We start from the raw sequence: 25,364 nt of genomic DNA, 5'->3' as shown, positions 1-25,364 counted from the left end.
GCTCTACCTGGCCCCTCCACTGACCGACATGATTAAATCGGTGTTTATGTAAAATTGGATGATGGATCACAGAGGAGAAGGGTTTATGGCTGTATAGGGGGATAAATTGTGAGGAGCTGCAATTAGAAAAAATGAGCTACTTTTCTTATTTTTTTTAAATCTCTTTTCCCAGTGTTTTTCAGATTGGATCATTTCTGTTGATCTGTCTTCAAATTCAATGACTATTTCCTCCTAAATCTCCATTCTGCTATTAATCCTATCTAGTACAATTTTTAATTTCAAATTTTGTATTTTTTTCTTCTAAATTTCTATTTGTTTCTTTTAAACAATTTCTATTTCTCTGCTAAATTTTCCTATCATTTCAGTCATTCTGGCCTATATTCCTTTAATTCACTGAACATTGTTAGAATGGCTGCTTTAAAATCCTTGCTGACATCTGGTTCATCTTAGCATCACATTCTAATGATTATCTTTACTCTTGAGGATGGATTACATTTTCTGGGTTTTTTTTTTTTGTACGTTACATAATTTTGGATTAAATATGAATGTTACAGTGTGGAGTCTCTTGAATCTGTTGTGTTCGCCCAAAGAGCGTTGACATTTTGTTCTAGGAAACCGCAAAATTGGTTGGACTCACGTGGAAAACTCAGTCTCCTGGTGTCAGTTAAAATCTGTTGAGTTCTTTTATCTTTAGTCCAGTTATGCACATGTGTAGTTCAGGATCATCCAGAGATTTGAACAGTTTATACACAGATTGTGGAGTTTTCCCTCATTAGCTCATTCTTTTCTGGGGTTTTCCTCTCCTTTTCCACATAATGGGTTGCCCGAAATCCTGCCCCCAAGTCTTTGAGTCCAGAAATACTACAGGTTTTTCTATTAGAGTTTTGGCAGCACAGCATGAGGCCTGCTTTCAGGCCAAAAGCCATGAAAAGGGAACCTCATCGAAGGCCCAGTGTCTTCCTCTTGTTCTAAGTTTAGGCTTCTTTTCAAAACCTGCATTCTGTTTTTCACCTTTCAGTGTTTTCAGTTAATTTTTTAAAAATGTGTTTAATGTTTATGGTTAATGTTTCTGAGACAGCTGGTCCAGTGGGAGCTCATTAAGCCATTCCAGCAGAACTCTGCTAGGAGACTACTGAAGCAGTCCACATTTGAGTGGCGAATACTTGGATTAGTGTAGTAGCATGAACCATGGAAATAAGTAAATAAATACAGAGATAAAATGTAGGGAAAATTTCATGACACTTAGGAGTGAAAAATGAAGGTAAAAGAGACATCACGATGTTAAGCTTGAGTTGCTAAGAGAAACGGGTACAGTAAAAGAAACAAGGAAATTGGAATTCTGTGTTAGTCCGCACAGGCTGCCATAACAAATACCATAGACTTGGTGACCTAAACATAGAAATTTATTTTTTGGTGGTTCTAGAGGCCGTAAGCCTGAGATCAAGGCACTGACCTCTTCCATTTCTGTTGAGGACTCTCTTTTTCACTTGCAGATGGCTACATTTTCTCTCTGACCTCACATGGCATACAGATCTTTTCAGAATACCAATCCCGTCATCTCAGGGCCCAACCTTATGATTTCATTTAACTAAATTACTTCCATAAAGGTCTGTCTCCAAGTACAGTCACGTTGGAGGTTAGGGCTTCAACATACAGAATTTGAAAGGAACACAATTCAGTTCCTAGAAAATGAGAGCCTAGTTTTTGTTGTTTTTTTGTTTTGTTTTGTTTTTTGGTTTTTTTAAAGATTGTGAATTATTTTGGATTTGTTGAGTATGAGATGAACAATGTACAAGTTGTTGTTGGAGATCTAAGATGGGGCATGGAGAACAGATTATTGATGATAGATTTACAATCCATCAACATAAAGCTCAGAGCTGAGGCCATGGGGCTGGATGAGTTCTCTGAGGAAGAAAGCAAAAATCAATACAGAGGATTAAGGGGGCAGGAACCAAGCCATGTGCAAATTCTCACAGAAAGTAAAGGAGGTATAAATCAGCAAATAAACAAGTTGTCAGAGAGATTGGAAGAGAAGCAGGAAAATGAAACAGTGTCAAGGAAGTTAAGGAAGAAAAGGGGTGTGAGGAAGTAGTCAATAACACTAAATGCAGTTATGAAGCTCTTGTAAAAACTTATGGTCAAAGGCCCTGAATTTGTCAATTAGGAAATCATTATTGACTTTAGAGGAAGCAGTCCCGGTGAGGTGATTGGGAAGAGATTGAGGTAAGAGAGGTTAGGGAAAAGCAGGATGAAGGTGATTTCAAAGACATGCCTGGAGCATAAATGGGGAGCCGAATCTACAGGGTAATGAATGCAATCACGGACCAGTGAAGTGTCCACATCTTTGCCAAGACCACATCAAATTCAGCCCTGCTTAGGTAGCTACTTCTTTCAGATGCCTGGTTTATTCTTTCAACAAAAAATCACTGTGTTATCAACTCTGCTAAGCAATGTTATATATACTGGAGATTAAACAAAAAGTCCCCGCCCTCATGTAACATCTGTGTTTCTTCTGCTCCCTACCAACTGCTGTTCTTCTGTGCATTCAGATTTTTCCTTAGAGAGCTGGTGCTCACCTGAGCCCGTTCTTAACAGAGCCATCTTTCCTACCCTGTGTGAGCCTCATCAGAGTATACCATATGCTCTTTGGAAGCAGGGAAAGAATTGGATATTTTTTCACTCTTACTAAAGTTAGAAAATGTTGGAGAGTCAGTTAGCTTTTTTATGAAAATGCCATCTAATCATTTTTTAAATTAGCACCTAATACAATAATGATATGGCCAAGTATCAAATGTGTTGTCTTAACTTTATTATAAGTTTTATTTTATTGCAAATATAAGCTCTACACATAAGCTGAGAATTTAGTAAGCAGTGAACTCTGATTCAGTTAGCAGGGGGCCAATTGTAGGCATTAACATGTTTTAAAAGCTTCCTAGTTGATTCTACTGTGCACCCAGGATTGAGATACCTTGGGTTAGAGATCTGTTGCTTCGTGGTGCTGATTTTGTCGAAGAGCCTGGTTCTGAGGTGGGAACAGTAATATAACCGTCCTTTGTCTGCTCCCTGCCCTTACTTTTGGCTGACTTATTATGGTGTTCTGCCCAACTCTAGCTTAATAAAAATATTATGAATAATCTTAACCTCACAGTAAAGCTTTTTTTAATCCAATGCAAATATAATTTTACAGATGAGAAATGATTTTGCCTGCAGTTATCTGCTTCCAAATTAGAATGTATTTTTAATTTCTGATGAGTCACTTTTCGTGTGTAATACTCATTTTGACTGGTATTAGGTGGCATGGGTTGCTTTTTAGTCAATTCCAGAATATCTTCTTACATTGTTTTAATGTAAAGAAAATGAAAATTTGATGCTTCTGATCTTTCCTAATACCTCTATTTAGAGCAAGATGGAGTATCTGTCTCCTTGGATCCTTTATATGTCTAGCTACATTGTGGATGTTTGATAGAAATAATACCATGCAGTATAGTCTCCATCCCGACACTGAAAAAAAAAAGGAGGGAAAGTATGTAGAATAAAAAGACAAACAGTGTAACGAGCTTTATTTTATAACACTGGAACATTGAACTTATCTGTTGAGGTGGTACTAAGTAACATAACAACTTCAAAAACCTGGACCCGGCAGGCAGCTAATTTAGCTACTTGAAAATCACTGGGGAAAAGGAAATAGATGCTAAGATTACTGAAACCAGCTTAACACCTGCCAAGTTACATCACTTTTAAAAAATGCTAGGAAGGCCCAGGCACGGTGGCTCACACCTGTAATCCCAGCGCTTTGGGAGGCCGAGGTGGGCAGATCACAAGATCAGGAGATTGAGACCATCCTGGCCAACATGGTGAAACACTGTCTATACCAAAAATAAAAAAAAATTAGCCAGGCACGGTGGCATGCGCCTGTAGTCCCAGCTACTCAGGAGGCTGAGGCAGGAGAATCGCTTGAACCCGGGAGGCGGAGGTTGCAGTGAGCCGAGATTGCACCACTGCACTCCAGCCTGGGTGACAGAGCAAGACTCCGTCTCAAAAAAAAAAAAAAAAAAAAAAAAAATCCCAGGAAGGCACAAAAGACATCCAACAAAACTGGCCATTACTTTATACTTCTAGGTCTCAGTAGATACAGGAGAGGTAATTTGGCCATGGGAGAAAGAAACAAAGTAATAGAATATGGAAGAAAATGAGGATTGTGAAAGAGTAATTGGCATTTAGTAGACCCCTAATAAATACTCGTTGAATGAATGAACAAAATGAAAGAGAAACATACTAGAAAATAGATTGGGCTACAGCAGAGACTTACATCTGGAAATATCCTGTTGTGGTATTGGGTCAAGTATTAAATATTGGTGTGCTTATTTTAGCCAGTACATAATTTCACCACTGATATAGTAGGGACCGCCAAAGGGGGAAAAAAGGAAAGGGAGCTTATCATAAAAATGGATGTGAGAGTGCTTTCTCCTGTGTGCTTGATTCTCCATATCGCATTATAGCTCGTGCATTCTTATAAACGATGACCTAAAATGCTAAAAGAATCCTAGTCTTTCAAAATTCATCTGAATGTTGCTTGGGCCACTAAGGGTTCCATGGTTATCAGAAAATTAACCTACTTAGGCCAATTTAGGAAATCTTCCTGTTGTCTTCTACTTGGCTTGCCTCTGTTTCTTTTCTTTTTTTTTTTTTTTTTTTTTGAGACGGAGTCTCGCTCTGTCGCCCAGGCTGGAGTGCAGTGGCGTGATCTCGGCTCACTGCAAGCTCCGCCTCCCGGGTTCACGCCATTCTCCTGCCTCAGCCTCCCGAGTAGCTGGGACTACAGGCGCCCGCTACCACGCCCGGCTAATTTTTTGTATTTTTAGTAGAGACGGGGTTTCACCGTGTTAGCCAGGATGGTCTCGATCTCCTGACCTCGTGATCCGCCCGCCTCGGCCGCCTCTGTTTCTTTACTTCCACCACAAATCGATCCTATTTATAAATGGGTTAAGAGCTACCTAGTGCCTTTGATTAATTGTTACTTGGACACTTTATTAATATTATAGTCTTCATTTTGCACACTTAGTGGTCAGTCACTAACTTTAAGGCTTGAACGTTGTTCTGATAATTTTATAAACAGCCTTATTGATGTTTCATTTACATAGCATAAAGTTCACCCATTTAAAGTGAACAAGAGGCTAGCTGTGTTGGCTCATGCCTGTAATCCCGACACTTTGGGGAGCCACGGCAAGAGGATCACTTGAGCCTAGAGTTCGAGACGAAACTGGGCAACATAGTGAGACCCCATCTCCACAAAAAATAAAAAATATTAGCTGGGCATGGTGGCACGTGCCTGTAGTCCCAGCTATTTGGGAGGCTGAAGTGGGAAGATTGCTTGAGACCAGGAGGTCAAGGCTGCAGTGAGCTGGGATTGCACCACTGCACACCAGCCTGGATGGCAGAGCAAGACTCTGTCTAAAAAAAAAAAAAAAAAAATTGGGCAGATGCAGTGGCTCAGGCCTGTAATCCCAGCACTTTGGGAGGCCAAGGTGGGCAGATCATGAGGTCAGGAGATTGAGACCATCCTGGCCAACATGGTGAAACTCCATCTCTACTAAAATACAAAAAATTAGCTGGGTGTGGTGGCACACGCCTGTAGTCCCAGCTACTTGGGAGGCTGAGGCAGGGGAGTCGCTTGAACCCAGGAGGTGGAGGTTGCAGTGAGCCGAGATCGTGCCACTGCACTCCAGCCTGGCGACAGAGTGAGACTCCATCTTAAAAAATAAGAATAATAAAATAAAAAATAAAAATAAAGTGAATAGCTCAGTTAATTTTAGCAGCTTTATATGCTTGTACAACAAATAATCACTACCAATTTTATCCACCCTCAGCCCCAGGCAACTCCTGATCTGCCTTCTGTAGTTATAGTTTTCTGTAGCCCTTCATAGAAATTTCATCAGGATAGAATCGGAATATCTGTTACTTATATTTAATTTGGAAACTAAGTTCACCTTATCAAAATAGGCAAAGACAAACTAAATTAGGTGGATCTTGTATTTAATTATAAACAACAGCAGAATAAATTAATTAGAAGAATTTTCTTAACAGGTGCTAAGACTTTATGGTAGGCCTCATTTGCTTTGCTGAATTGCAATGTATTTTCTTTTCGTTAAGTATATTGTCTAGTTTTGAGCTATGCATTACATTTTCTCTTTAAGAAAAATGAATTAGTATGCATTTCAACTTCAGGCTTTATTCTAAAGTCTATATTATTATGACTTTTTCTAAAGAATAAATATTTATGTGTTGTGTGAATGGACAAAGACACTTAATGAGTCTTCAAACATTCGTGGATGGACGAATGGATGGAAGATGGCTTGATGACTTCCATATATTTGGGTCTCAGGAAAGTTGTTTATTTCATAAGTTCTCAGGATGTAGCAAATTAATAAACTGCATATATTTGGAATAGAATTTCATTCTTTGTGTGTTTTTATTTCACAGAAGAAATGTGAAACATATTCTAGCAAGAAGCAAAGCATTACAATGGACGAAGTCCTATGTTTTACCAGAGTTTCCCTATGATGTCAAATGCATGTTAGCAGAGCAGAAGTGCCCGGATCACAGCATGAGGATAAGGATCATTGAGTTTCTCCAGGCCGACATGACTAAGTATCTGGAAGGCTCACTGTGAGTGACAACAGGACAAGCTTGCTGCTTTGGGAAAGGGTCTGTTTCAGAATAGAGTAGAATTCCTGTGGAATCAACTCTCTTCAGATTGTGGATGACATATTGGTAATAGGTCCCAATTGCCCAATATTTAAATCTCTTTTTGTTATATGGAAAAATGTGAAGAAAAATGAGTGTAATTAGACTCATCTTAAAGGAAGGAATGTGGGTTGCTTGAAGTGAAACATATCCTCCTTGTTTTGGTGAACAGGTACCCCAGCACCCAGCAGTACAATGACGTAGTTAATGCCCTGCTGCAGGCCCACCCTTTCCTGGATGAGGACGGCTGTGGCTTCGTAAGTGACCACATGGCACCATCCTGTTAATTTCAGACTATCTTAAAATAATTGCCTTGTGTTGCCCAGTAATTTTATGCTTCACCCATCTTTTCTTGGTGTCTCTCTCTCTCTCTCTCTCATTCTGTCTATGTATCTAGGTCTATCTGTTTCTGTTTTTCCGACTCTTTGTCTCTTTGGTCTCTCTCCGACTTTGTTTCTGTCTTTCACTTTCTGTTAGTCCATGCTTCTTTTCACATACATCTTTTCACAGACATCTGAGACAGTAAAGCACAAAAAGACATCTATCTTCTTTAGATATGCCTACCAACGTGTATGCATATGGCATATAGAGATACAGGGAATAATAGACCATCTACCTTTTTATATACATAGCTACAGTTCCTTGTAATTGTTCCTTAACTCATAAAGTTACAGCATCATAAACACTCAATTTTTTATTAACTATTCTTAGGTACAGTTCAATAGTGTTGATTATATTCACTTTGTTGTGCAATGAAGACACTGGTCTTTGAAATCCAGGAGACAGGCAGGTTCAAACAGCAAACTTTGTGTTGAAACGTCAACGGCAGTGGTTCTCAGCCGTGGTTGTACATTAGAATAATCCCATCCTCAAATTAATTCAATCTGAATCTCTAGGAATCCTAATGTGCAACCAGAGCTTAGAACTGCTGCCCCAGAGAATTGCTTGAACCCAGGAGGCGGAGGTTGCAGTGAGCTGAGATCGCGCCACTATACTCCAGCCTGGGTGAGAGAGCGAGACTCCGTCTCAAATAAATAAATAAATAAATAAATAAATAAATAAATAAATAAGAACTGCTGCCCCAGAGCATCCTGAGGGTCTGTTTTTATCAGGACAGCAAGCAGAGATCTGACAGGGCCATAAGGCTGGAGGCCCAGACCTCAAAGCCAGACAACAGCTCCACTGGGTCTGAGAAGGCAAGAAACACTTGATGACAGCTCTGAAGCAGGTGCAGCCATGTCATAAAGACATTTTAAGGCTCTGTTTCCTCCCTCCCTTCCTCCTTTCCTTCCATCCTGCTTTCCGTCCTTCCTTCCTTCCTCCCTCCCTCTTTCTTCCCTCCTTCCTTTCTTCCTTCCTTATTTGTATTTACCCCTCCCTCCCTCCCTCCCTTCCTTCCTTCCTTCCTTCTTTCCTTCCTTCCTTTCTTCCTTCTTTTTTTGTATTTTCAAGAAAAGATTCATTATATATGGAGAGAATCACAGAACTTTCTCAATGGGAGAGGTAATTAAAGGTTTTTTTCACCACTCAGACTGAGGAAAGATGTTGTATACCATGTCTGGAAAAATGATAGTTATTGAAGCCAAGATTAGAATTCAGGTATTCTTGCTTCTAGGATGACATCCTTTCCAAAATATGCTGCTGCATATAAAGTGCACTAGAGAAGAAATTGAATTTCCTCTAAAAAAACAAAACAAAATGAAGGAAAAAAAACAAGGCAACAACAACAATACTAAACAAACCTGGCATCCCAACATTGACAATCATGTCAATATGGCTGACAAAACTGATTCTCAGAATTTCTTCTACATTGGAGATAAATCTACCAACTTAATGTCTAATCAGTATTACTGTGTATAGAACTTGTGGGGTTTTTTTTTTTTTTTTTGAGACAGAGTCTTGCTCTGTCGCCCAGGCTGGAGTGCAGTGGCACGATCTCAACTCACTGCAAGCTCCGCCTCCTGGGTTCACGCCATTCTCCTGCCTCAGCCTCCCGAGTAGCTGGGACTACAGGTGCCCCCCACCACGCCCAGCTAATTTGTTGTATTTTTAGTAGACATGGAGTTTCACCATGTTAGCCAGGATATAACTTGTGTTTTTTTTTTAATTTACATTTACTGTTTGAATAAATTACATATTTACATAGCTCAAAATTCAAAAACTACAAAAGGGTATAAATAGAAAAGTTTCCCACCCGCCCTTGCTTCTGCAGCCACCTAATTTTCCTCCCCATAAGTAACCAATACTATTAGAGTCCCTCTAGAGAATCTTTGCATATACATAAGCAAATCCATATTGATTCAATACCTTTTGACCTTTAGTTTGATGGTTATCAAAGTGAGACATGTACAAAGTAACAAATAATGCTTTCTTTGCTCTTGTGTCCATTTTATCCACATCTGTTCCCAGTGACATTCACTAAGGACCGTTAACTGATAAAGAGATGTGTGCAAAATTGCTTAGCAGATTAGGGCTCAGATTTGCACTCATAGAGTAGAAGGAGAAACTCTGGTGCCTGGATGGATGTTTACCCAAATTCTCCCTGCGAGTGTGTGTGAGGTTGTGTTTCTAATGTTACAGTGGAAAATGTACAAAATTTCAGAGAACATTAATGGGAGGCAGGGGTGGAGAAAGAAAAAGGGTGCACAAACTTGGTTATTTTTAGGGCTAAGTTTATTTTTACCTCTTAATTTTGAAAAATTTGGGGCCGGGTGCGGTGGCTCATGCCTATAATCCCAGCACTTTGGGAGGCCAAGGCGGGCAGATCACCTGAGGTCAGGAGTTTGAGACCAGCCTGGCCAACATGGTGAAACTCTCTCTCTACTAAAAATACAAAAATTAGCCGGGCATGGTGGTGGCACCTTTAATCCCAGCTACTCAGGAGGCTGACGCAGGAGAATTGCTTGAACCGGGAGGCCGAGGTTGCAGTGAGCTGAGATCACGCCATTGCACTCCAGCCCAGGTAACAAGAGCGGAACTCTGTCTCAAAAAAAAAAAAAAAAAAGAAAGAAAGAAAGAAAAAGAAAAAAGAAAAGAAAAGTTTCAAATCTGAACAAAAGTTGAAAGAATGCTACATTGATATGCATATACTCCTAACAACATGGATTTTCTCAACCTCTTGACTGTTTACCTTTGGGGCTGGATAATTCTTTCTGCTGGAGACTGTCTAGTATATTGAAGTATATTTAGTAGCATCCCTGGCACCCACTAGGTGTGAGTAGCACTCTGTCCACCCAGTTGTAACAACCAGACATGTCCCCAAACATCACTAAAGTAAGCACACTACAGGATAAAGCAAAATTTCTCTTAAAAAACAAAACAAAACAAAGCAACAACAACAACAAAACCAAACAAGGGGAGGGAGAGGAGCAACATCACGTCACTGGCTGAGAGTTACTGATCTAGGTTAGGGATTTTTTTTGCCACATTTATTTTTCTTCTGTCATATTTGTTTGTTTGTTTGTTTGTTTGTTTTGGTTGAGCATTTAAAAGCAAGTTGCAGATGTCATCCCTAAACACCATAACATATATCTTATAAGAACAGCTGGGAGTGGTGGTTCACGCCTATAATCTCAGCATTTTGGGAGGCCAAGGTGGACGGATCACTTGATCCCAGGAGTTCAAGACCAGCCTGGGCAACATGGTAAAACCCCATCCCTACAAAAAAAAAAAAAAAAAAAATTAGCCAGGTATGGTGGCATGAGCCTGTAGTCTCAGCCACTTGGGAGGCTGAGGTGGGAGGACCACTAGAGCCCAGGAGGTTGAGACAGCAGTGAGCTATGATTGCACTACTGCACTCCGGCCTGGATGACAGAGCAAAACCCTGTCTCAAAAATAATAATAATAATAAAAAAAGGTCGTGTACAGTGGTTCACGCCTGTAATCCTAGCACTTTGGGAGGCTGAGGCGGGTGGATCACCTGAGGTCAGGAGTTCAAGACCAGCCTGGCCAACATGGTGAAACCCCGTTTCTACTAAAAACACAAAAATTAGCTGGGCATGGTGGCAGGTAACTGTATTCCCAGCTACACGGGAGGCTGAGGCAGGAGAATCGCTTGAACCCAGGAGGCGGAGGTTGCAGTGAGCCAAGATCAGTGTTGTCGTACTCTAGCCTGGGGGTCAAGAGCGAGACTTCATCTCCAAAAAAAAAAAAAAAAGAATAAGGACAATCTCTTATATAACCACAATACCATTCTTATACCCAAGAAAATTAGCAATAAGTGCATAATATCATATACAATCCATATTCACATTTCTCCAATTTTTCAAAAATGTTTTAAAAATAGTTTTTTGCTATAATATCTAATTGAGTATTATGCATTGCATTCGTTATTATGTCTCTTTAATTTTTTTTTTTTTTTTTTTGCCTAGACAGTCTCTCCATACCCTTTTTTATTTTTCTGGATATTTGCTTTTTGGACAAGTCTAGTCCAGTTGCCATGTAAGACGGTCCACATTCTGCATTTGAATGTGCAAAGATCTGCTCGTGATGCTGTGGACTGCTTCATATGTCACAACAGGAGGTCTGCAATTTCAGGGCCATTTTTTATTTCAGTGTGGTTGACGGAGAGCTGTCTTCATGTAGAACTTTCTACACCCTCTCTAGCTGGAAACATGGAGGAGAGGGATGATTATTCTATAACATAAATATTTCCTACTGAGTCTGCCTACCTGAGGCGTCTGCGTAAGTAACTCATGGTGTCAGGCATATAGCAGATTCTCAGTAAATACTCATTGATTGAATACTCATGTGGAAGATTGTATTTGATTTGTCCTTTTTCTGTTCCTATCAGACAGTTAATAAGGAGAGATGGGAGAGGCTAGAACGAAGAAATTGGCAATTTAAAAATGTCCTAGCCGTTGATTGCTATAATACCTCCCACCAGGTTCAGCACATTTAAAAACCCTTCGGAGCTATAGGAAACATATGGGAAAAAAATGTACTATACTTGCTTTAGTTCATATTTCATGGCTAAGAAAAATACAAGCCATTCTTTTTGTCTGTTCTGTGGTAAAACAGCAATGGTAAAGTCCAGGCTCACAAGCAAGCCTGTGGGAGGTGATAAGGCACCTCTGACTCATGCATACCTGGGAGCTTAATCAGTGCTGAAGCCGTACTCCAACCCTCAACCACTGCCTTTCTTACTAGGGCTGTTGAAGGACTTTACAAACAGCACTTTAGTTTACAAATATCTTCAATGAGTAGCTACTCACTCTCCCAAAAAGCCAGTGCAGTTGATAGGACAGATCTTATTGTTCCATTTTATAGTTGAAGAAACTAAAATTAAGAGGGGTTACTTGGCTGATATGTATTCACACTAGTACTTGGACCTGCAGTCTTCCCAACTTAGGCTATGGTGCTTTCAGGGATTACTCTCATTGGGACTTACAAACCATATAACCAGGAACGGCAAAATCTAAGTGCCAAGCATTTGGCTAATGTTACTTTGGTGGCATTCCCATTGGCCCATGAGGAAATAGAGCTTAGAAAACATGCCCAAAGCCATTCGGCAACTTACCACTTTCTCTCTTGGCCAGGGCTCGAGGGAAACACAGGCCCATATGCCTGCAAGGGTTTTTTTTTTTTTCCTTCCCCGCACTCACTGTGGGGATCTATTCAATCACATGGCATTGCAGGGGAGATGAGCAGCAGAAGCAGCCCTAAGGCACTGTCTTCAAGAAGGGTTGGGCCAGCTGGGCGCGTGGTGGCTCACGCCTGTAATCCCAGCACTTTGGGAGGCCGAGGTGCACAGATTACCTGAGGTTGGGAGTTTGAGTCCAGCCTGACTAACATGGAGAAACCTCGTCTCTACTAAAAATACAAAAAATTAGCTGGCTGTGGTGGCACATGTCTGTAATCCCAGCTACTCAGGAGGCTGAGGCAGGAGAATCGCTTGAGCCCAGGAGGTGGAGATTGCAGTGAGCCAAGATTGCGCCATTGCACTCCAGCCTGAGCAACAAGAGTGAAACTCCATCTAAAAAAAAAAGAAGGGTTGAGCCACCACTCATGCAGTGAGTTAGTTACCAGCTAAGCACTGCCAAGATTCAGAGTCTTGCTTCTGGTCTGTCATGCTGACACCTGCATCTCCTGCTTCACAGAGTACTGACACAAGACATCAACATTTATAGTTTCTAGCATGCATGAAGCACCGTGCTGGGCTTGGTGGGCAAAGCAGGCATGAGCCTTTCTTTATGTGCTTATAGCCTAGAGGAAAGGAAGGAAGGAAGGAAGTGAGGGAGGGAAAAGAGAAAGGAAAAGAAAAGAAAAAGAAATATAAATAGAAACAGACAAAGTATCACATAGATGAGGGTAGATTACCACTGTGATAAGTGCCAATAAAGAAAGGGGAGATCCAACACCAAGCTGTTACAGAAGCCAGAGGACACTTCCATGAAGCACAGGCTAAGCTGAGACCTGAAGGCAAAGCAAGGGTTAACTACATACCATCTAGGTGTGGGAACAGAGGGATAAAGCTTTCCAGGCCCAAACTGAAGGCCCAGCAGTGGAAGAGATGTTGGCATATTGAGGAAGAAGTCCAGGGGTGCTTCCTAGGTGTTGTCCATGTCTCTGGTCTCACAAAAACTCCACATGCCAGACAGATCCTTCCAGAGCTCAAATCTGGACCATTCACTCTCCCAACTCAACATGGCCTAGGAAGACTTCCTAACCTGGCTGTTCTGACGAATTCTCTGTAGAGGTTTAAAAAATACAGACATCTGGGCTCCATTCCAATCTCCCGAACAGTAGCAAGCAGCAGCATCACATGGGAACTTGCAAGAAACGCACACTCTCAGCTTACCCCTGACCTTAAAATCAGAGATGCTGAGAGTGGTCTTCAGCAACCTGTGCTCTAACAGGTCCTCCAGGAATTGATTCAGGCTAAATTTTGAGAACCATTGCTTTAGAGGAAAGACCAAGGGCAAAAGTTCCTATGAGATTCTAATACAGCCTGTCCACAGAGACAGATTTAAGATCTGGTTCAGGATTACATTGAGGTTCCTTAATGGGGTGACCGTGGCCCTTGATGATTGGGCTGGCTCCTCTCTCCCACCTTATTTTTTACCCCATCCTCTGTCATTCCCTCATCTTGAGCTCTGTGCTCCAGCCTCGTGCAACTCTTGGTAGTTCTCTAAAGGGCACCAGCTCTCCCTCTATTCCATTGCACATGCAGCTTCATCCTTCCGGAACTTCTGTGCATCTACCCAACTGGCATTCCCCATTGCTATCTCCATCCCTTCATGCAATTACCTGACCCTAAGACCTAAGCCGCAGTTTAGATTCACTTCCTACAGGAAGGCTTTTATGGTCTCCTAACACAATGTAAATGAATAATGTATCTTCCCCTATTATAATACTTTTCACTCTATATTGAAATTACTCATCCCTCTGCTACACTGAAAGTGAGGTCCGTCTACACCCTTCTCCCTCCCAGAGTGGGGAGTTGGTCTTTGTGTTTGAAACAGTAGAGGCACCACACACACTTAGGGAGTGAATGCCAATAGTACTCATCAAAACAAATTTCAAAAGATGACAGGAGATTGTTTTTAAAGAAAATGCATCAATCCATAAGCCACTATCAGGTCTTTTCTAGAACCTACTAGAAAAATGGAATTGGTTGTGGAGACAGAGTATAGTGGAAAGTATCACTTTTGGGAATTAGAAAATCCAGGTTCATGAACCAATATATTTACTCAATAACCATAAGACATTGGGAAAAGATTTATATTTCTGTGACTTTGTCTGCTTACCTATAACTTAGGGTTTATAATTTCTGTAGCAGTGTCACAAGATTGCTGTGAGGATAAAAGGAAGGATAGATATATTGTTTCTATTACCATGATGTGAAAATAATTTCAAGCCCAAAGATGATAGGTATGTATTGTTGTTGTATAGACATATTGTTTATATAGGATTATCTCAATCTCCTTGAAGATTAACTGGCCTGTTTTGTTATTTTACAGTTTTTATGGAAACGAGCCCTCAAAGATCGCTTTAAATATGTTCGAAGACCCATAGAAGATGATGAGCAAGTGATTAGAAATAAGTGTAAATTTGGACACCGAAGAGGCCAGACAAGGAAATCTCTTGCTGATATAAGATTTGATGAAATTAAACTTGTCCAGATAAAAGTAAGATTGAATTCCTAAATGTTCTGATGACTTGATAGATTGATATATTAAGGGATAATAAATAATAGCATTTAAAATAATTAAAACAAAATAAGATACCTTTTTAAAATTTGAAGTATAGTTAAGAACCAAGAAAGTCTGTTTTGCCTGGCTAACAATGAGCATGATATTTCCAAGAAAAGAATTCCCAAAACAATTACTGAACATCTCGTGTCCAGTTTTTTTCACAACCTTCAAAAACTTTGAAAAACCCTTAAGTTCGAGTCCTTGAATAATTTTTTTTTTTTGCTCTTATCCTACAATGCGTCTTATGTTCTTGATGCTCTTATTGCTACAGGAAGTTTTTTGATACTCACATTGTCTGAGTTAGGTAGCCTCTGGTCTCCAGGTTTCAGGGAAGAAATAACCCACATGCATGGATACAAAACTCCATTGTGGCCTTCCCTTCCCCGCTGGTCCTGAAGCCTTTCCACCCCAACCCAGAAGTGGCTGTCGGGAGCTCCAGGCTGAGGGCCCCTGGGAGGGCCTGGAGATTCAACCCTCAGCACCTGGGAGGTCATGGGAATTCCAATTGTCTGAGATCCTGTGTATATTCCTTTTCTACCTCAGAGCACCGAAATTCCTCAGAAACAAAAATTTCCCCTGCTATCAAAGTAGATTGAACTCTTTAACAAGGATGTCTGAACTACCAAGTATGAAAGTGAAATCTCTTGTCCTCCCAATTCTGTTTCTATCTTGATCCAATGTGAATATGTAAATCCTAACTCTTCAACAAACATGTTTATATTAGTGAATGTACTTGGTGTAAATATTCTATTTTCTTTTTCATCTGGTATATTTATTGGATAGTAAAAGGGCAAAGCATTGAGTCACCTCAGTTTTACTAGGGCTAGTTATAAGATCCATAGGATAGGAATATTTTAAATATATTTTGTAAACCACTTATCCCAGCATCATGCATCATGCAAAACTCGGATGAAAGTATGTACTTTAAATATCTTATTCTAATTTTCAGTGAGGCTTTCAAAATAATAGGTCAGTTAAGATAACATAATTCTAAAACTGTTCTTTGACAAAAAGACAAGACAGCTGAAAGGTGCCCTAAAAGAAACTTTTTAGAAACTTTGCAAAATTCCAATTACAAACTAAAATTATAAGATAGAATCATATTTATTTTGCAATCTTTTATGTTCTTAAAAATCACTTTGTGAGAGGGACCAAGATGGCTGAATAGGAACAGCTCTGGTCTGCAGCTAGCTCCCAAAGAGACCAATGCAGAAGGTGGGTAATTTCTGCATTTCCAACTGAGGTACCCAGTTCATCTCATTGGGACTGGTTAGGCAATGGGTCCAATGCACAGAGGATGAACAGAAGCTGGGTGAGGCAGTGCTTCACCTGGGAATTGCAAGGAGCCAGGGACCTCCTTCCCCAAGCCAAAGGAAGCCATGAGGGACTGTGCTACCTGGCTGGGTTACTACACTTTTCCCACAGTTTTTGCAATCTGCAGATCAGGAGATTGCCTCGTATGCCTACACCACCGGGGCCCTGGGTTTCAAGCACAAAATTGGGTGGCTGTTTGGGCAGACACTGAGCTAGCTGCAGGACTATTTTTTCATACCCCAGTGGCGCCTGAACTCCAGTGAGACAGAACTGTTCAATCCCCTGGAAAAGGGGCTGAAGCCAGGGAGCCAAGTGGTCTTGCTCAGTGGGTCCCACTCCCATGGAGCCCAGCAAGCTAAGAACCATGGGCTTGAAATTCTCACTGCCAGCACAGCAGTCTGAAGTTGACCTGGGATGATCGAGCTTGGTGGGGAGAGGGCTGTCCACCATTACTGGGGCTTTAGTAGGCAGTTTTCTCCTGACAGTACTAAGGAGGCTGGGAGGTCTGGGCTGGACACAGCAAAGTGGCTGTGGCCAGACTGCTTCTCTAGATTCCTCCTCACTGGGCAGGGCATCTCTGAAGGAAAGGTAAAAGCCCCACTCAGGGGCTTACAGACATAATCCCCATCTCCATGGGACAGAGTGCCTGGGGGAAGGGCAGCTGTGGGTGCAGCTTCAGTGGCTTTAATCCTTCCTGTCTGCTGGCTCTGAAGAGAGCAGCTGATTCTGACAAGAGGGATTCTCCCAGCACAGCGCACCAGCTCTGCTAAGGGACAGACTGCCTCCTCAAGTGGGTCCCTGACCCCAGTGCCTCCTGACTGGGAGAAACCTCCCAACAGGGGTCGACAGACACCTCATTCAGGAGAGCTCTGGCTGGCATCTGGCCAGTGCCCCTCTGGGACGAAGCTTCCAGAGGAAGGAGTAGGCAGTGATCTTTGCTGTTCTGCAGCCTCAACTGGTGATACCCAGACGAATAGCATCTGGAGTGGACCTCCAGCAAACTGTAGCAGACCTGCAGAAGAGGGATCTGTTAGAAGAAAAACTAACAAACAAAAAGCAACAACATCAATGTCAACATAAAGGACTCCCACACAAAAATCCCATCCAAAGGTCATCAAAGATCAAAGGTAGATAAATCCATGAAGATGAGGAAAAACCAGTGCAAAAACGCTGAAAATTCCAAAAACCAGAATTCCTCTTCTCCTCCAAATGACAGCAACTCCTTTCCAACAAGGAAACAAAACTGAACAGAAAATGAGATTGATGATGGCTTCAGAAGGTGGGTAATAACAAACTCCTCTGAGCTAAAGGAGCATGTTCTAACCCAATGCAAGGAAGCTAAGAACCTTGATAAAAGGTTACAGGAACTGCTAACTAGAATAACCAGTTTAGAGAGGAACATAAATGACCTGATGGAGCTGAAAAACACAGCACGAGAACTTCGTCAAGTATCGATAGTGGAATCAACCAAGTGGAAGAAAGGATATCAAAGATTGAAGATCAACTTAGTGAAATAAGGCATGAAGAAAAGATTAGAGAAAAAAGAATGAAAATGAATGAACAAAGCCTCCAAGAAATATGGGACTATGTAAAAAGAACAAACATACGATTGATAGGTGTACCTGAAAGTGACAGGGAGAATGGAACCAAGTTGGAAAACACACTTCTGGTTATTATCCAGGAGAACTTCCCCAACCTAGCAAGACAGGCTAACATGCAAATTCAGGAAATACAGAGAACACCACTAAGATACTCCTCAAGAAGAGCAACCCAAAACACATGATTGTCAGACTCACCAGGGTTGAAATGAAGGAAAAAATGTTAAGGGCAGCCAGAGAGAACGGCCAGGTTACCCATAAAGGGAAGCCCATTAGACTAACAGCAGATCTCTCTGCAGAAACCCTACAAACCAGAAAAGAGTGGGGGCCAATATTCAACATTCTTAAAGAAAAGAATTTTCAACCCAAAATTTCATATCCAGCCAAACTAAGCTTCATATGTGGAGGAGAAATAAAATCCTCTACAGACAAGCAAATGCTGAGGGGTTTTGTCACCACTGGGCCTGCTTTACAAGAGCTCCTTAAGGAAGCACAAAATATGGAAAGGAAAAACTGGTACCAGCCACTGCAAAAACAAACCAAAATATAAAGACCAATGACGCGATAAAGAAACTGCATCAACTAATGGGCAAAATAACCAGCTAGCATCATGATGACAGGATCAAATTCACACATAACAATATTAGCCTTAAATGTAAATGGACTAAATGCCTCAATTAAAAGACACAGACTGGCAAATTGGATAAAGAGTCAAGACTCATCAGTGTGCTGCATTCAGGAGACCCATCTCAGGTGCAAAGACACACATAGGCTCAAAACAAAGGGATGGAGGAATATTTACTAAGCAAATGGAAAGCAAAAAAAGAGCAGGGGTTGCAATCCTAGTCTCTGATAAAACAGACTTTATACCAACAAAGATCAAAAAAGACAAAGAAAGGCATTACATAATGGTAAAGGGATCAATGCAACAAGAAGAGCTAACTATGCTAAATATATATGCACCTAGTACAGGAGCACCCAGATTCATAAAACCAGTTCTTGGAGACCTGCAAAGAGACTTAGACTCCCACACAATAATAGTAGGCAACTTTAACACCCCACTGTCAATATTAGACAGATCAACGAGTCAGAAAATTAACAAGGATATTCAGGACTTGAACTCAGCTCTGAACCAAGTGGACCTAATAGATATCTGCAGAACTCTCCACCTCAAATCAACAGAACATAGATTCTTCTCAGTGCCACACAGCACGTATTCTAAAATTGATCACATAATTGGAAGTAAAACACTCCTCAGCAAATGTAAAAGAATGGAAATCATAACAGTCTCTCAGACTGCAGTGCAATCAAATTAGAGCTCAGGATTAAGAAACTCACTGAAAACTGCACAACTACATGGAAATTGAACAGCCTGCTCCTGAATGATACTGGGTAAATAATGAAATGAAGGCAGAAACAAAGATGTTCTTTGAAACCAGTGAGAACAAAGATACAATGTACCAGAAGATTTCAGGCCAATATCCCTGACAAACATCAACGCAAAAATCTTCAATAAAATACTGGCAAACCAAATCCAGCAGCACATCAAAAAAGTTTATCCCCCATGATCAAGTCAGCTTTATCCCTGGTGTGCAAGGCTGGTTCAACATAAGCAAATCAATAAACATAATCCATTACAGAAACAGAACCAATGACAAAAACTACATGCCTATCTCAATAGATGCAGAAAAGGCCTTCAATAAAATTCAACATCCCTTGATGCTAAAAACTCTCAATAACCTAGGTATTGATGGAACATATCTCAAAATAATAAGAGCTAGTTATGACAAACCCATAGCCAACATCACACTGAATGGGCAAAAGCTGGAAGCATTCCCTTTGAAAACCAGCACAAGACAAGGATGCCGTCTCTCACCACTCTTATTCAAGATAGTATTGGAAGTTCTGGCCTAAGCAGTCAGGCAAGAGAAAGAAATAAAGAGTATTCAAATAGGAAGAGAGGAAGTCAAATTGTCTCTGTTTGCAGACGACATGATTGTATATTTAGAAAACACCATCATCTCGCCCAAAAACTCCTTAAGCTGATAAGCAACTTCAGCAAATTCTCAGGATACAAAATCAATGTGCAAAAACCACAAGCATTCCTATGCACCAATAATAGACAAACAGCCAAATCATGAGTGAACTCCCATTTGCAACTGCTACAAAGAGAATAAAATACCTAGGAATAAACTTACAAGGGACATGAAGGACCTCTTCAAGGAGAACTACAAACCACTGCTCAAGAAATAAGACAGGACACAAAGAAAAAAAAAGACATTCCATGGTCATGGATAGGAAGAATCAATATCATGAAAATGGCCATATTGCCTAAAGTAATTTATAGATTCAACGCTATTCCCATCAAGCTACCAGTATTTACAATTGCAAAGACTTGGAACCAACCCAAATGCCATCAATGATAGACTGGATAAAGAAAATGTGGCACATATACACCATGGAATACTATGCAGCCATAAAAAAGAATGAGTTCATGTCCTTTACAGGGACATGGATGAAGCTGGAAGCCTCATCCATTCATCATTCTCAGCAAACTGACACAGAAACAGGAAACCAAACACACCACGTGTTCTCATTCATAAGTTGGAATTGAACAATGAAAACATGGACACAGGGAGGGGAACATCACACACCAGGGCCTGTTGGCGGTGGGGGACAAGGGGAGGGAGAGCATTAGGATAAACACCCAATACATGTGGGTCTTATAACCTAGATGACAGGTTGATAGGTGCAGCAAACCACCATGGTACATGTGTACCTATTAACAAACCTGCACTTTCTGCACATGTATCCCAAAACTTAAAATGAAATAAAATAAAAATCACTTTGTAAAATAACAGCATTACATTATGCATAAGTTACTTTTCTCAAACATTTGATTTTCAGTAGAATAAAAGTGGAGTTCCTTTCCATTCAGTTTCCCCTCTTTTTCTATGAGGTATTTCCCACCAAAATTCAACGGAATTGATGAATGGTAAAATCAATTGTCCCCAGCAGTTGTCCCCAGCCTTAGAACTCAAGGGTCAGTCCGTGGGATAAGAGGTCACACCCCTGGACACGAGTCTAAATACAAGCCCCACTTTTGTGTTGACACATCATCTTTTAACCAGCTTGTACACTCACATTTTCTGTCCCTTCTTCATGGAACTACACTCTTCGTGGTTTTTCCTTTCTAGCCCCCAAGACATGCTTGAATCCTAAGATGAACCCTGCTATGGTCAATCCAGGGCCCTTTGCTACAGAAAGAACAGGGAATTGAATGTATTGGGGTTAGCAGTTAAATGGTAATGGAATTTAGTTTTGACCTTCCTGCCAGCTAAGGCTAAAAAAGAGACAATAGGGTGGTCATTGTTGACGTCTACAGAGACAACATTTTTGCTGGCAAACAAATCTAATTGGTAAGGATTTAACTTTTTTCCCCCTTACAAATAGTGCAAATCGCTGATTCTTTGAAGACTATAGCCTCTCCGTTTATGCTCTCATGTTCTGTAAAGCAAAAAGCTTTAAAGGATGAGAAAACTATTTATAATGGAATATTACAGAAACACTCTGTTTCTGTATTTTGTACACTACATGGGGATTAAGCAAATGCACAAACACTAAGAAGTGTGTGTGGGGGGGGGGTCCCATCATTTGAATTTATCTCATATAATTTTATTTTTCAGAGTGATTACCAACATTATTTTTAATCTTTGGTTTGAACTTCTTCCGTCGATAGCTCCTTTGTAATGTCTTTAAGATTGCTGAGCCAGGCATGGTGGCTCATGTTTGTAATCCCAGCACTTTGGGAGACTGAGACAGGAGGATTACTTGAGTCCATGTGTCACGTATATTGAAACCAGCCTGGGCAACATAGTGAGACCCCCTCTTTACAAAAACTAAACAAAATTAGCCAGGTCTGGTGGCATATGCCTGTAAGTCCCAGCTACTCATGAGGCTGAGGTGTGAGAACCGCTTGAGCCAGGGAGGTTGAGACTTCAGTGAGCTGAGAACGCACCACTGCACTCTAGCCTGGGTGACAGAGCCAGACCCTGTCTCAAGAAAAAAAGAAAAAAAAGAAAAAGAAAAAGATTTCTGAACATTAAAAATGTTTAAGACACACTTGGGTAACTCACGTTTTAAAATTTTTTAACTGGGCACAATATTTTTATAATACAGAAAAAAATTATTTCCTATGCTGCAGAGATCGAAAACGTTGATGCAGGCAAGACACAGGAGTCTGGCCATTCACTCAAAGGCAAGAAAGTGGGTTTGGCTAAACTGGAGGAAGATATTGGGAAGGGATAAATAGAAGAAGAGATTTTCTTTTGTTTTGCTTAATTTTCTTTGTTTTTTTCCTTTGGTGGTCTGATGGGATTTACCAAAGAATTGAAGGTAGATGTCTTAATGAAAGAAGGTGGATTTTTTTGGTTTTTGTTTTTTTTTTTTGGATGGTGTTTCACTCATCGCCCAGGCTGGAGTGCAGTTGCATGATCTTGGCTCACTGCAACCTCTGCCTCCTGGATTCAAGCGATTCTCCTGCCTCAGCCACCTGAGTAGCTGGGATTACAGGCACGCAACACCACGCCCTGCTAATTTTTTGTATTTTTAGTAAAGATGGGGTTTTGCCAAGTTGGGCAGGCTGGTCTCGAACTCCTGACCTCAGGTGATCCACCCACCTTGGCCTCCCAAAGTGCTAGGATTACAGGCATGAGCCACCGCGCCTGGCCAGGGTGGATTTCTTAGTTCTGTCACATGGGCTTCCACAGGTAGACCAGGCAGCTGCAGAACTTCTGCAGGTCTGAGCAGAGGGGGCAGATCTTTTGTCCCTAACCCTCCACGCATTGCATTCTCTTTGCCATTTTAGCTCTGCTTAAGCTATGTTCTTTGGCTGCAAAACTTGAAGCATCTGCAATGCCAAAGCACCACCTGTGAGTCAACATACCTGAGTTCCTCATGTCCCACTGCTAGAAAGACTTATCATCATGTTATATATATAGCTTTGCTTGTCGGAATCCCACATTATGTTCCCAGACCAATCTTGCATAATGCCGGGTATTTTGCAATGTTTAAAAATGCCTTTCCAATCTCAAGACCTCATGTGGCTGCGTGTATGGTCGTGCAGTCAATGCAGCAGCTGTGCCATCGCTTCTTATGCATCTGACTTTTAGTTTTAGGTCCAGAGAGCGTATAGCCCCATGAATTGATAAATCTGCTTTCTTTTCTTAAGTGTCTTACTGTACCTCATCGTGTATTTATAAACAGATATAATTAGATTCTTAAACCAGTACACTTAACTGAGTAATTTCATAAGTTACTGACAGTATCTTGTTAAAATGATGAAAATGTTGGATTTAAAAGCTTAGAGGAATTATGTGGAACTGCATGGCAATGTAAGATTGTACTTTATACAGTAGTATTTTTTTTGTCATAATCCTTAGGTGTTAAAGTTGAATGAATCCAACTTCTCACTTCATGGCACATTATCACTGTTGCCCTGTGCTGGATCTTTTTCTGGTTTTATTATTCCTTTCTGTCCCCATTTCTATCTGCCTTTCTCCCCACCTCTGACTGTAGGAAACCATTTTAAAGCGTTTCATATGTATTTTTTGTTTGTTTGTAAATGTTCCAGAATGTGTTCTGTCATTTGGGGTTCATGTATATTTGATTTAACATAAATGAGGATTCTTTATCTCATTCGGTTTCACCTTTTAAACTGACACTCTTTTAAAGATTCATTCGTGTATATTTCAAGTCCATTGATTTTAACCATTATAGAGTACTCTTGCCTCAAGTCCTGTTCCCACTACAAATTGCACCACAGAGAACACCGTTATGCATGCCTGGTTATGAAGCTGTGTGTCCTTTCTTTGGGTTGCACATCCAGAAGTGGAACTGATGGGGCTCAAGGCATGCGTGTACTTAATTTGACCAGTTGCTCTTCAGAAAGACTTTGCTAGTCTCACTCCCACACCAGTGCAGATCCCTGTATTCCTGCCAATGCTTACCATTATCTAGCCTTCAAAATGCTGCCAAGACTAATAGGTATAAAGTATAATTTCATTCTTGCTGTGATTTACATTTCCATGGATTACTGAGTCTGGGCATCTCTTCATATGTGTGTTAGCCTTTTGCATTTCTTCTAGAAAATTACCTCTTTAGATCCATTGCCTGTTTTCTAATGGGTTTGCATCTTTTTCTTGTTGATTTGTAGACTGCAGTCTTTCCCATACCCCAAGTCACAAAGTTACTCCCTTACTCTTTCTTCTATTATGTTTGTAATTTTAACTTTCATGTTTAAATCTTTAAGTCATCTGCAGGTCATCTTTGATAGACCAATGGAATAAGAGAGAATGCCCAGAACACACCCAAGTCTATTTGGGAACTTACTGTACAATAAAAGTGGCACCATAAACCCATGAAGAAAATGGGCTGTTTTGTAATTGGTGTTGAGAAAGTGGTTCATTGCATGGATATCTCTATTTAACAGCATATACAGACTGTTCTTATGCCATTCTATATTGCATTTTCCACTTAGTGTTTATTACTTAGTACTACTTAGTGTAGAGACATTTTTTGTTGCCCAGTGGAAGATATGCTGTGTCAGGGGAGTCCCTCAGTGGAGAAGATTCTGTGTAAGTTCATCCTCATTTTCAGAATAAGGGGAAGAGGGAGTCCTCTTAAACCAGCCCCCAGGACCCCCTTGTAGCATCTGCCCTCTCACAGAATGACATCCTGGGCTGTGGTGCCATGAATGGAGGGAGTGTTAAACCAAAAGAAGGTTCTGAGCATCGGCCAGCACAGGGAGCACCAGGACAAGCTCTGGCTAGCTCTTGGGGAAGCATCCTGCTGTAACTGGATGGAGATGGACTGGTGGAGGGATCCTGCTCTTACTGTCCTGACCCTGGGATGAAGGAGGTCGTATCTGGTCTACATGGGGCACGGGACCTTGGATCCCCATGTCATCATAGCTCGATGTTCATCCTTTCCTTGGGGATCTCTTCAACCAAAAAATTCCTTGATGGTCCTCTTGGCCTCTGTCAAATGCCCCATTTGAAGCATCAGGATGTAAACATACTTACCGAAATGCTTAACTTCTTAATACTTTCTTGACTAATGCATGCATTTTCTTTTCTTAATTACTAAAGTTTCTTTCAGCCGGTAGAGCTATCAACCTATTATCATAAACTTTTTGGCCATGAAAAAAAAAGCTGACTTTGATAATAGCCAGTGATTCTTTAGAAATTTTCTGAAAAAATTTTGATGTGTACTCTATAGGTGTCTAGCTCTTTACATTTATGGCTGATCTTTTCAACTACTTTGAAAAGATTCTCCTCTGTCTTTATGGGGTAAATTCACTCTAAATTTGATATTTGGTGAAAATAATTTTGTTTTCTTGAAGCAGAATACAAAGGATGTAAATACCATTTACATCTCAGCTGGAGCCTTTGCTTATCTCTTTCTGTGTTTTTTTGTTTGTTTGTTTTTGTTGGTTTTGTTTTGTTTTCTAACT

At 40.8% G+C, this 25,364-nt stretch overlaps 1 protein-coding gene across 3 annotated transcripts in view; it reads left to right on the top strand.

Moving 5' to 3' along the window:
- SAMD3 (sterile alpha motif domain containing 3) overlaps positions 1 to 25,364 on the top strand; it is a 78,510-nt gene that overhangs the window by 32,228 nt on the left and 20,918 nt on the right. For all 3 annotated transcript variants that reach the window (XM_016956301.4, XM_009451985.4, XM_009451984.4), the window contains exons 5-7: positions 6,481 to 6,666; positions 6,917 to 7,001; positions 14,706 to 14,873. In XM_016956301.4, the coding sequence (XP_016811790.1) occupies positions 6,481 to 6,666; positions 6,917 to 7,001; positions 14,706 to 14,873 (439 nt within the window). The remainder of the gene's footprint in view (positions 1 to 6,480; positions 6,667 to 6,916; positions 7,002 to 14,705; positions 14,874 to 25,364) is intronic.

Source organism: Pan troglodytes, chromosome 5, assembly GCF_028858775.2.
Source record: "Pan troglodytes isolate AG18354 chromosome 5, NHGRI_mPanTro3-v2.0_pri, whole genome shotgun sequence".
NCBI classification, from domain to species: Eukaryota; Metazoa; Chordata; class Mammalia; order Primates; family Hominidae; genus Pan; species Pan troglodytes.
The sequence above is the reverse complement of the archived record's forward strand: the minus strand, read 5'-3'. Positions and strand labels throughout refer to the sequence as shown.